This window comes from Danio aesculapii, chromosome 3 (assembly GCF_903798145.1).
Source record: "Danio aesculapii chromosome 3, fDanAes4.1, whole genome shotgun sequence".
NCBI lineage: Eukaryota > Metazoa > Chordata > Actinopteri > Cypriniformes > Danionidae > Danio > Danio aesculapii.
Genome location: NC_079437.1, coordinates 17447298 through 17460043, shown reverse-complemented (window position 1 = coordinate 17460043; position 12746 = coordinate 17447298). Strand labels below are relative to the sequence as shown.

General features: G+C 36.6%; 1 protein-coding gene across 1 annotated transcript in view; it reads left to right on the top strand.

Annotated features, from left to right (window-relative positions):
- tbc1d16 (TBC1 domain family, member 16) overlaps positions 1-12746 on the top strand; it is a 46618-nt gene that overhangs the window by 1445 nt on the left and 32427 nt on the right. Inside the window, exons 2-3 of the mRNA XM_056453289.1 lie at positions 8543-8747; positions 11158-11566. Of these exons, the coding sequence (XP_056309264.1) occupies positions 8573-8747; positions 11158-11566 (584 nt within the window). The 5' untranslated portion in view covers positions 8543-8572. The remainder of the gene's footprint in view (positions 1-8542; positions 8748-11157; positions 11567-12746) is intronic.

The window sequence follows — 12746 nt, the reverse complement described above, 5'->3', positions numbered from 1 at the left end:
AAACAGTGTGTGCATGCTGGTTTTCTTATCCAGAAATCTGTATGGATTTTAGCTGAAAATGCAGAAATATTTTATGACCAAGCAATTATGCCATGTTAGCAAAACAATGACTCCACTGTTCTTCCAAATGTTTTTTTTTCTTTCTTGTAGTGATGCTTTCATTTCCCTGAAACAATATTAAAGTTATATTGGTTATATTTAAATATTGTATTCCATATTGAGTATAGCATTATTTAGCATCATATTGCATATTATCTTTGATAAGGAACTGTCCTAAAAAATTGTGACCAGCATTAAGTTTTTAAAAAGATGCAAAGGTATCAAAGAATGGTCTCATGTTACACATATTTTAAAAATGTTAAGGCTGTATCATAGGCTTTGCTGAAAACACACCTAAATGTCAGGTATTGTTAAACAGAAAAAACTGACCTTGACCATTAGTCTTTGTTCATGACCATGCATTCATGAAACTCTATTAGTGAGGTGGTTCACACTCGCTCGCAAAATCAAGATTCATCACAAAGCCTAGAAAAATAGCTAGAAATCACTTGTCAGAAGACAGATGACTTCTATCACTGGCTGTTGCATCAAACACAAGATATATTTAGCTGAGAGAAAAAAATATACTGTATTTTTTAGTTTTTTTGTATAGCATTTCTATTAATCTTTTTTTCTCACATTGAGTGTTTGTCCGAGTGTCCGAGATGAGTCTGAATAAACTGCAGCACTAGTGAAGGCGCATAATAAATGCACAAATTAATGGGTAAAATTCATCAAATAGTTTTGTTGTTTCTCTCCAAACTCCGTTATGTACCTCCATATTGCATCACATAATGAAACAATTCTGTCATACCTTTGCATTCTTATATAAAAGCTTAATGGTCGTTGCTATTAACTGCCATTTTATGGACGGGCACTTTTTTAATGCTTTTATGGTCACACAAAAAAAGACTGAAATGCATACAGCATTAGAACAACAACAAAGTGAGCAACGGTTTAAAATGTGATGGAATAATCAGCAAACTGGGACCTTTGCTTTAAGAAAGGATAATATCTCAATTTCTCAGCAAATACAGACAATACATTTTTATTATTTTATTGTTGCAAAACAGTTATATTCTTTACAAGAACAGTGTGGTCACCGACATCTTCAGGAATAGAAAGATAATACATTTACTTTCACATGAGGTGTTTCGAAACTGATTTACAAACTACAACATTTCAACTAAATTTAATATATTTTTAATGCTCCTCTTGATTTTTTTAAATTATTTTTATTTAAAAAATTTTTTATCAAACTTTTATTGAATATTCATTGGCATGTTGCGCCGTGACTTTAAAGTGGTTGTCCAGAGTATACTTTAAGGCTTTATTGTGTTTATAAAATGCTAATCAATGTGTGCTCATGCTTATTTTGTTAAAAATTTAGATTTTTTTTTTTTCATATATCTTACTTTGATTATATACAGCTACTCAGCTAACATCAAAACAACATATTTCCTGGTTCCTCTGAAAGGCCCACCCTCAAAAGGCTCTGATTAGTCAGCTAACATAATGTGCTGTGATTCGCGGATCAGCTCCACTTCACCAGGAAAAGCGTCACACCTTGCTTTGCCTCTGCCGTGTAAATACGGTCAGCCAGAGTAGCTGTTAGCTGTATCACTTTGATTCTGAATCAGACAGAAAATGACACAGAGAACACAGCTGAACCTCATGCCTGCTCTCTAAATTAAAATCTGAAAGTGTCTTTCACATATATTCGGAATAAGCATGTGCAAGTAATATGAAACATTCACATATCTTTTGTGAGTTTGTTAATTGAGATGTAGAATGCAGCAAAAGCAGCCGCATAGAGAGACACTGCAGCGCTGCTGAAGATTGTGGGTGTTTGCAGCGGTTTGACAGAGAAATATGAATTTGTTGCTAAATTGTTAGTGGTGCCAAACAGCATTTCCCTTGTTTACATCCTTGTTTATGTCCCTTCTACAACATAACATTAACGCTAGAAACTGTATTATGAAAATGTGCATGTAATAAATCAATCTAAACAAATAAAAACAGCCTTTGGCTCACTATCCACAGCTTCTTCCATTATTGTTGGAGCTGCTCCTTCTTTTGAGGAGTTTTTAGCCGAATCCAGCACTGAACTGGGAGAGATTCTGGAAGATGTCCTTTGTCAAATGCTAGCTATATATATATTTTTATAATTCTCTGGAAAATAATTAAAATTAAATTGTAAGCACTTCTCTCTTTGTGTCGTGTCCTTTGGAAGCCAAAATACAGAAACAGAAGAAGCTCTGTGGAAGTAGCAGTGTTTGGAAGGCATTTTAGCTTTCACTGCTATATTACAGCATTACAGTGCCTCTGGCCACGCCCCTTCACTGTGCATGGTGTGTGCGCGTGGTGAATGCGCGTAACCTGAAGCGTTTGTGATCTCTCTAACCCGGATGTATTTTTTGTAGTTCCCAAACTTCATTCGCTGTAGGATTTTCCTAAGCTACCTCTGTTAACATGTCCCTTTGGATTTAACTATGAGCGTATTACATTCAGAGATGTTGTTTATGTTCACACAGCTACATTACACGTCAACTAAAGTTTAAAATATGATAGCGTAGTGGACCACCCCTTTAAGTTGTTGCAAATTAGCTACAGTTTTGCCTTTTGATACTGACCAATCTAATTTATGTACCCAAATTTCTTATTTTACAGCATGCTATTGACCTTATTCTGCAATGCGGAAATGCGGCTGCTTTTTTTTGCGATCATTTAAGAATTCACGATTTAGTCGCCTATGGGAGAAATGAGTAGGAATAATAAACGGCAGACAAACGGTCAAACTGCTTCCTCTACAAACAAGTGTGTTTATGACTATACAGATTTTTTTAACGTCTTAAAATAAATGGAAGTGAATGAGACCGAAAGTCTCAAGCCAAAAAGCTTCAAATGGCTGTGCCCATCTATTCAAGATAAGGTCAATAGAAAGTTTGATAAGATCTGTAAAAGTGTACCAATTTAAGCTAGCCACTTTATAAAAAAAAATTCAGTTTTTGTCCTTCCATCTCCATTTTGTTCAACTTTTTTTTTTTTAATCTGTGAAGAACCCTTATAGAGGTGAGACATTTACACTGGACACTGATTTTTACTAAATAATTTAATCCGATTACAAAAATAAAATCTAACCAACCATGAAGCCATTTCAGACATGCTTCCACTGATTCTCAACTTGTCAGTTTCAATCGAACAATTTGAAATATGATGGAAATTGTACTTTGTTTTCTTCAAAAAACTGCTCTGACACAATCTACATTGTAAAAAGCACTACAGTAATAAGAATTAATTGAATTGTGTAGTATAGTAAATTGAACAGTAAGACCATCCTCAACTCATAGCTGGCCTATAGTGGAGTTTGCAGTGGTCATTCCTCAGAATATCATTGGTTTTCCACAGAAGAAAGTAGATCAGATTTGACAACAGCATGAGGGATTTTCATTTTTGAGTAAACTGTGCTTCCTTTATTGCTGTTGCTCTGCATTTGATGACATATTTGAATGAGTTTCTCCCTCAATGCATTCCGTTGTGTTGTCTGGAGCTTAATATCTGCCAGAGTTGAGAGATTGCAGCAGTGCTGACAGATTCAAGGAGAAGCAACACATGCTTTTACCAGTGACACTCACTTCTTAGTACACTACTGACCACATTCTCCTGATTTGCAGTGATGCGGCATGTACACTGTGTTTACTGGAGGCATGTTTGCACTGCAATAACAGCCATATGATACATGCATCTAATTGAATAGAGCTTTTGAAAATAAGGGAGACTTGGACTCTTGAGTCTTAAGGTGACCTTACTGGATAAACTTGTTCTTCTCCCAAATTATCCAAATGCTTTCCATGTTTGTTCATTCGGTTTGAGCTCCTGTCAGACAGTGTTCACTTGTGCTTTCGTGTACTTTTTTTGTGGTGTTTCATATTTGGCCAAGTTTTCTTTTGTTTTGTGGCAGGAAGTTTTACATCTTGTCTGACCAAATGGTATTTTTTTAAAGAGGAAGAGCTGGGTGGTGTTAATTAAGTCAGGAAACAAAACAAAAATCTCAAGATGAAAAAGCAACATTCGTCCGTCTTAAGTAAGTTTTGAAAGAAGTCTCTTCAAAGAAGAAGAAGTCTCTTATGCTCACCGAGATTGCAGTTATTTAATCATAACTGCAGTAAAAATATAAATTTGGCACTATATTACTGCTAAAGGAGCATAATAATAATAATAATAATAATAATAATAATAATAATAATTATTATTATTATTATTATTATCATTATTATAATAATAATAATAATAATTATTATTATTATTATTATTAATAATCAGAAAAAATATTGCTAGGTAACAGCAAAAGGTTGGAAAAAACACTTTACAGTACTGGAAATTTGTCTTGGACTGGTGCAAAATGAAACACACAAAAAAGATATACACAAATGTTAAATATAAATAGTGTATACAGAAAGTGAATATGCATAAAAATAGTACAATTTAGAATGTAAAAGAGACATTATTATTATTTCAGAAGTCTTTGAATAAGAAATTCAAAAGAAATGCATTTTTCCCCACAGCAATGAAGAACAAACCTTTTCTATTTTATTGGACCTGGGACCCTTTCTTTGATTATCTAGGAACCTCTAAGTCTTTAAGACTAAAAGTTTGTCTGTTAGACAAAAGAAATGTAATATGCCTTTTTGTAATAATTTTGTATTTTGTCTTTTTTATTTTTTGTTTGTTTGTTTATTTAATTACAATTAAATTTTATTTATTATTAATATTATTTTTATTATAAACTTTCACATGGGATCAGAATTCAAATGACATGTAAGATAGATATTTTCTGATAATTTTCTGATATATTTTTGAACTAAAATGTTCAATAAAAATATAAATATTTAAAAAAGAAAAAAAAAAAAGAAATGCATTTACTGTATTTGAAACTAAAATCTTTTTTTATATATATATCACAGATTAACATGTTGGTAAAGGCGTTTTCCTGTCTGTTAAGAGACAAGAGGAAGAGTGACAAGTCAGTCAGACATTTGTCTTGAGGAAGTTCTTGAGCAATGGAGACTGAGTGCTGAGTAATCTGTTTTTGAGTAGTTAACAATTGTTGTTGTTCTCCAATACTTGGAGTTTAGGGATTGTAAAGTGCATCATTATGCTTTCTGGAAATTAACTTTAATGTAGTGTGTGTATTATAGCTGTTAGTGAATGCAAAAAAAGGCCTGTAAAGTTTTAAAGATCAAGTTATGGTAAAGTTTACAAAATAAAGTGTCAATGGGGCTTTTAAAAGGTACACAAACAATCCACATTTGTACCATAAAGATTCATATAGGGCTGTGGTGTAAAATCCTTTTGCAATGATTTTAAGATTTGAATTGATTCTGAGATGAGTTTTAATGGCAGATGGCATTGTATGCTTTACAAACAGCTGTTCTCTGCTTGCTTCTAATTCCTTACAAATACCACTCAAACATAAAAAAAATTTTATTTATGAGGAAAGGTTGAAGCAAATGTGTTCATGGTGTACATTGTAGTCTAAGGGTAAAATCTAGTCTAGAGTGCTATCTGCTGTTAAAAACTAGCTTGGAGCGTAATCTGCTGTTAAAACTAGCCTAAAGCTGTTAAAAACTAGCCTAACGCGCCATCGTCTGTCAAAAACCAGCCTTAAGCAAAATTTGCTTTCAAAAACTAGTCTAGACTGCCATCTGCTGTTAAAAACTAGCCTAGAGTGTCATCTGCTGTTAAAAACTAGCCTAGAGTGCCATCTGCTGTTAAAAACTAATCTAGAGCACCATCTGCTGTTAAAAACTAGCCTAGAGTGCCATCTGCTGTTAAAAACTAATCTAGAGCACCATTTGCTGTTAACAAACTAGCCTAGAGTGCCATCTGCTGTTAACAAACTAGCCTAGAATGCCATCTGCTGTCTAAAATCTAGCCTAGAGCATTATCTGCTATTAAAAACTAGCCTAGAATGGCATTTGCTGTTAAAAACTAGCCTAAAGCTGTTAAAAACTAACCTGAAGATGTTAAAAACTAGCATAGAGCACGATCTGCAGTTAAAAATTAGCCTAAAGCTGTCAGAAACTAGTCTAGAGCGCCGTCTGCTGTCAAAAACTAGCCTAGAGCACCATCTGCTGTTAAAAACTAACCTTAAGCTGATTCAAAAGAGTAGAGCGACGCAATTTAAACATCTTAGAATTTTCAAGCAGAATCGAATTTTCTTATCTTACAATTGTTTCTCCAATGCTCTATATTTGTATCTAACGTATTAGTACGTAACAATTGCAAGAGGCACCCTTTGCACTTTTTAGGTAGTAATGAGGTACTAATATAGATCTTTGGGTACAAATGTGTTCATTATAAAAAGGTGCCACCCTTATTGTCTGCTCTCATAGCTTTATTTCTGAGATTGTTCATACAGTAGGTTGGCAGCAAATTTGTTGAATGTCGGACTGTGGTCTCCATTGTCTGCCCATGAACAGAATCTATTTTGCCTTTGTGGCCTGTTTTGCTGATATGTTTTGCTAAACCAACAGTATTGTGCTGTTGAAGAAAGACCTCTTTGCACAAACTTCCAAAAGATAAAGAGCTCAAACTGATACCGTTAAATCACTCATAAACACACTGATTTTACGAGTGGAAGCTTCCAGAGCTAAAATTCAGATATAGAAAATGGAAATTTGTTTTCCAACAATTACATCTGACTAGAATAGTTAACATGATGCTGACTATATCTGACCAACCATAGCAGAGTATGCTCTCAAGAGGCGAAGTTTAGAAAGACTGGATGCATGAACAAAGCATTTCAGATGCTGTGAGAAAATGCTTACTTTTTCCTTTTAAAGGTGTTGCTTATTTCAAGAGTTCACACTTGCAATCGTTTCAGAATAAAGCGTATTTGGCGTGCTGTCCGGGGAGAGGGCCCTGAGCTCGGGGAGACACCCCAACTCAAGTTATTCCCCTTATCAGGAAACAGAGAGGAATTGGGATTCGAGCGAAGTATCTAGCTCGGCCCCAGAACGCTCCCCCTGGGATTGTAATGCTTAAGAGGTGAGGTGTCGGGGTGGTGGAGGGATGCTAAAGTCGTGAGATGCTGCAGGTAAAACAGCTTTGGTATATATAGGGGTTTGGTCAAGAACTGATTGGATAATAGAATAATTGTCAATGACGTATTTGATACTGAAACTTCTGCGCGTGCTCCTCCCGAAATTTGTGTACAAAACATCACATAGTATGAGATATTAATTGAATTATCTTTTAATTTCCATCATAATAGGGGCATTTTAAATGATCTTCTAGCTGTACTAGAGCACAAAATGTTCTGTAGATCTTCTCAGTCTTTATTAAAATGTGGTCATAAAGCATACTTGTGTAATTACATAAGTTAGTGAGATGTGTCTGCATTCACTGCTTTGTGGGCTTGACTCTGGCTGTGAAATGGGCCATAATGCGTTTTAGAATTGTTGTGTTTTCTTATGACATTTGGCACACTTAAGCTTCCGTCTGGTGAGCAGATAACACAAACGGCTGTAGCTTTGAGTTCCTTCAGTGAGCTGGCCTAACGTTTGTGTGTGTCTGTTGGTTTAAGGTGTGTCTGTGTGTGACTTACTCAGAAATAAACATTCAGTTGGTTTGAAAAAGGTGACACAGACTTGAGTGTGACTTTCAGTGGTTGTACATATGCAGTATTGTTATGATCATTATTTCACTTTAGATCTGTCTGTTTGGATAATCAGGTTGATATTGAAAAAGCTGGATTCAAGTAAGGTGATTGGCTGGGCCATTCTACAGCTTGATTTTCTTTCTTTGAAGCCATTTGAGAGTTTCCTTGGCTGTGTTTTGGATCATTGTCCTGCTGAAATGTCTACCTTGGCTTCATCTTCATCATCCTGATAATGCAGATGTTGGACCGAAGCAGCAATATTTCATTTATAATGAACTACTGAGAGATTTCAGCTGCTGTCTGGTCTTTCACTGCCTTTCTACACCTCCCTTTCTTCATGTGTTTGATACTTTTCATTTTCAATGTCATTTCATTTTATTACACAACTTCATTTGTAAACCAATTAGATTTGTTTTCTTTCAATATATGAGTTTCTTTGGTTGTTACCAACATCTGGGGAAAATTTTAAGTCAACAGCACCTTTAGAAATATGTTTTCTGAGAAAAATGGTTACATGTTCAATACTTATTTCCCCCACAGTATATCATTGACTTGGTCGACACATTTTAAGATTTTATTTTGGGTTGTTCTGTTGAACACCAAAGAAGATAATTTGTTAACATTGACATCCGTAGTAGGAAACCCAAAAACTATGGAAGTCAACGGTTAATGGTTTTTAACATTTTTCTGTATATAACATTTTGTGTTCATTTAGAATAAAGAAGCTCAAACAGGTTTGAATCAGGTGAATAAGTAAATAATGACAGAATTTAGAGTTTTGGGTGAACTGCCATTTTAAGTGGTCTTTTTCTATTTTTGTTTTTTTTGTTTTTTTTAAAGGATGGGAGCAGTGAGCGTTCACTGGAGGAGATGTCATTCGGTCGACTCCTGCGACGTGCATCCTCCAAAGCCTCTGACTTTTTGACGTTTAACGTGGGCACGGGGGGTTCCCGGAGCGTGCTGGATGGAGAGATCATCTTCTCCAAGAACAATGTGTGTGTGCACCCAGCCGAACCCCTGCCTGGACTGCCTGAACATCACCCAGGTACAATGCAGACACCGTCACCCCACAATGCAGTTGTTCACAGTGTCGTAGACGTGAGTTGAAGACAAAATTATCAGCGCCTCCTGTGAAATAAGTTCGGTAACACTTTATTTTGATGGTCCATTTGAGTATTAGTAGACTGTCGGCTTAATATCTGATGATGCTGCTCCTTCAACTGTTATTTAACTGGCTATAAGAAACTTTGCAGGTACGAAAGCACAACTTTGCATGTCAACTTATACTAACCCTAACAGTCTACTTATAATCTAATGAAAATTAGTTGGCATGTAGATGCAATGTAACTTAAATTCAACAAACGGACCATCAAAAATAAAGTGTGACCATGAGTTCTTTTAAAAATATTTTCCAAGCATTTTTAAAACATAATCCTTTTAATAAATAATAGATTTTGTCTTTGCCATGATGACTGTACAATATTTTGCTATATTAGTTTTCAGTAAAGTGTCATTTAAATGCACAACTAGGTTAAGTAGGTTTATTAGACAAGTCATTGGGAAACACAGTGGTTTGTTCTGTAGCCTGTTCAACAATAATAATGGTTTAAGGGCGCTAATAATATTGACTTAAATTTAATAGTTTTTATTCCAGCCAATCTAAAGGTAATAAGACAATAAAAATATAAGAGTAAATACTAAAAAACGCCATTTGATCTGTTAAATATCATTTGGGAAATGTTTGAAACAGAATTGCAATTTCACAGATGTGCTAGTTATTTTGTTCAGCTGTACCAGCTTTTGTCATCGTGTGCCTTTCTAAATGATCATTGTCACATGATCCAATTTGCTGCTCATTTCTCATTTCTTTAATCAACTTTATACTCTACAACAACTACAAAAATGTATCCACAAACTGTTAAAAAATGTCAAAGTCTAGAACAGTGGTGCCTAAACTCGGCCCTGGAGGACTGGTGTCCTGTAAAGTTTAATTCCAACCCCAATCAGACACGCCTGGGCTAGCTAATCAAGCTCTTACTAGGCTTTCTAGAAACATCCATGCAGGTGTGTTGAGGCAAGTTAAAGCTAAATCTGCAGGACACCGGCCCACCAGGACAGAGTTTGGGCAACCCTGGCCTAGAAGAACCTCTTGACCTTCATGGCCAATTACATTAATTTCTGTTGACCACGTGAGCATAATGGCCAGTCATCGCTGTTTAAGTACGTGCTCAACAGTGCTCAAATGTTAGCAGATGGATGTTTTTAAAATTTCAGTTCTGGTTGGTACCGAAATTCAAATATCGTGACGACACTCTTTTGGAGTATCAGAAAAGTGTGTAAAGGCTCCACCCCCTTTTGGAAACTCATTTACATTTAAAGGGACAACCAAAAAAAAGTGTTTTTGCTTGCACACAAATAGGAGCGTGTTCATTTTCAAGCCTGCCAGATTGAGAATTGAAGAGTTCAGATGCAAAAACCTCAAAGTGCCATATAAAATTTCTAAGTAATTTTGCTTTTATGCCAAAGAGTATGTTATTTGCATTGCCTTTAACATGAAATAGCTGAATATAAACATAAGCTGAAAAATGCTCATTGAAGAACAGGGGTGGCCAACCCGGTTTCTGGAGATCTACCTTCCTGTAGATTTCAGTTGAAACTCATATGAAACACACCTGCTTGTAATTATCAAGTGTTGTTCATGTTCTAATTAATTAGTTCATGTGTGTTTGATCAGGGTAAATGCTAAACTCTTGCTGTTTCTCAATTCCAAGAACGCAGAGAACGGACTTGCGTTCTTGTGGAGACCGATCTTGCCAAGTTACCAAGTCGCGAGACCACGAGAACAGAGATCGTGTCCTGTGAGGAATGAGATGCTGCGTTTTTCCTGATGATCACATGACCTTCACGCGTTTTTAATGGAAAATTATATAAACATTACGGCAAATATACAACAATTTATTGTTTTTCCCCTTTTCACAATAAATTCTATGCATAAAGACCTTATTAATATACTTCACGCTATACAAATAAAACAAATTTTAATATGAATTTCAGCAAATAAACACCCTTAATGTGTTTATGCCTTTTAATAAGATTTTAAGGGAAACTCCTTAGATAAATAAGTTATCTCTCTGAACTTTAATAATAAATCGATATAAAATGCTGCGCTTACCACCACCGTTATTCTGCATCGATGCGTTCTTGATATCAAGTATACATTTGGCAACTTTCACGCGTCTACGTTCTTGCGGTCTTGAGTTTTGGAGCTGAACTTTGGTGGTTGATGATGGCGTTACAAGAGGACGCAAGACCGCTAAAGAACGCATATTGAGAAACAGCCATTGTTGAAAATAGATCTCCAGGAACAGGGTTGAGCATCCCTGTTGTAGAAGAAAACTCCGGACGGCGCTTGGAGGTTTTTGCATCTGAACTTTTCAGTTGTGTTCATCGTTCAGGTTACCTGTGCGTGCACCTGGAGAAAGATGAGACCCTGGGCTCCACGCTCATCCTCACCTGGGTGCCCAACTCTCGCATCCAGCGGCAGGATGAGGAGGCACTGCGTTACATCACGCCTGAAAGCTCGCCCATCCGCCGAAACCCCCGACGCCGAGCCCACCGGAGCCACTCTCGCCCGCCAGCTGCCCCTGAGGAGGAGGAGGCTGATGAAGAGGGCCAGGAGCCGCAGAACCAGGCACTGCTGGAAGAAGGAGATGAAGGCTCCTGTGAGCTCTCTGCAGACGAGGTGAGCCGGGACAGCACCATCGGCTCTGATTCAGACACCTTCTCCTCACCGTTCTGCCTGTCGCCGGTCAGCGAGGCTCTGGGCGAAAGCAGCAGCTCTGTCTTCCTGGACAATGAGAGCAGGTGAGGGGGAAACATCTAAAGTACAGTAGTGCAGAAATACACAGAAAAAGTTGAAGTTCATTTATTTATAAAGCACATTTAAAAACTGACCAAAGTGCTACACGATGCTGAGTTCAGCACGATTTTTAAAGTAGTGCAGTCTTGCAGATGTTTTCACACTGCTTGACTATCTGGGGTAGCATTTTGTTGCTGTTTTGTTTACACTGCAAGATGGAACGGCAACAGGGTGGTTCACACTGCATGACATTAGAATAGGAACAATCGCCGACAACTTTGTCCGCAAACTACGTCTCACAGCCAAACACACGCAAGAAGTGACATGCAAACAACACAAGGTCACGTCGTATATCTTTTGTTATTAACTACATAATGAGAAAGAAGCCTTTAGTGGGGTAGAAAATATACTTCTTTTACTCACCCAAGTTTTGAAGGGAAAAATTTCTCCTCCACCTTTTTCTTTTTGGACCTTGTTGTGATATTGCTCAAATTACACGTCACACAGACACAGGTGCTCCTGCCAAATTTGCACTCATTTTTCCTCCATTTCCTGGGTCCAAATAGACTAAAAAGAAGCTCTTTTAACTTCTCCCCCAATCTCCCGCTGGCCTGCAGATACCCATACCAGTGGATTCTGCTCTCTCATTGGCTTTAAACCAATGTTATTTTCAATCAGAACACAGTTCATATGGTATGATTTGAATTGCTGATAGCTCCAGATATTTAGCATACCAAATATCTCTTGGGTGTCGGCGACTCATCAGTGATTCTCTCGGATTGCGTCTTTGATAGTTCACACTGTGTGATTGTTACTCGCGTGAACAAGCACTGATTTGCCTGTGATTTCAGCCAATTGTTTGCAGTTTCTCAATCTGTCAGCGAGTCAAAATCAGAGCTAAAGTCATGCAGTCTGATCTCGGCATAAGACAGAGTAAATTATATAGACAATTGTAAAAACACAGAGGTAAAACCAAGAGAAACAACAGAATACATTTTAAAATAAAGCAATCGCCAAAGCTATTACAATATTAATATTAAAAAGCCAAACTGAACAGGTACCGTTTTTTAAGAGTGATTTTAAAAATAGTGATGCTGCCATTCATAAAAAAAGATAATACACTGAAAATTTGTTTTAAAGGGCATCTAGATGATCTATGTTGATGACATTTGTTTTTAATCGAGT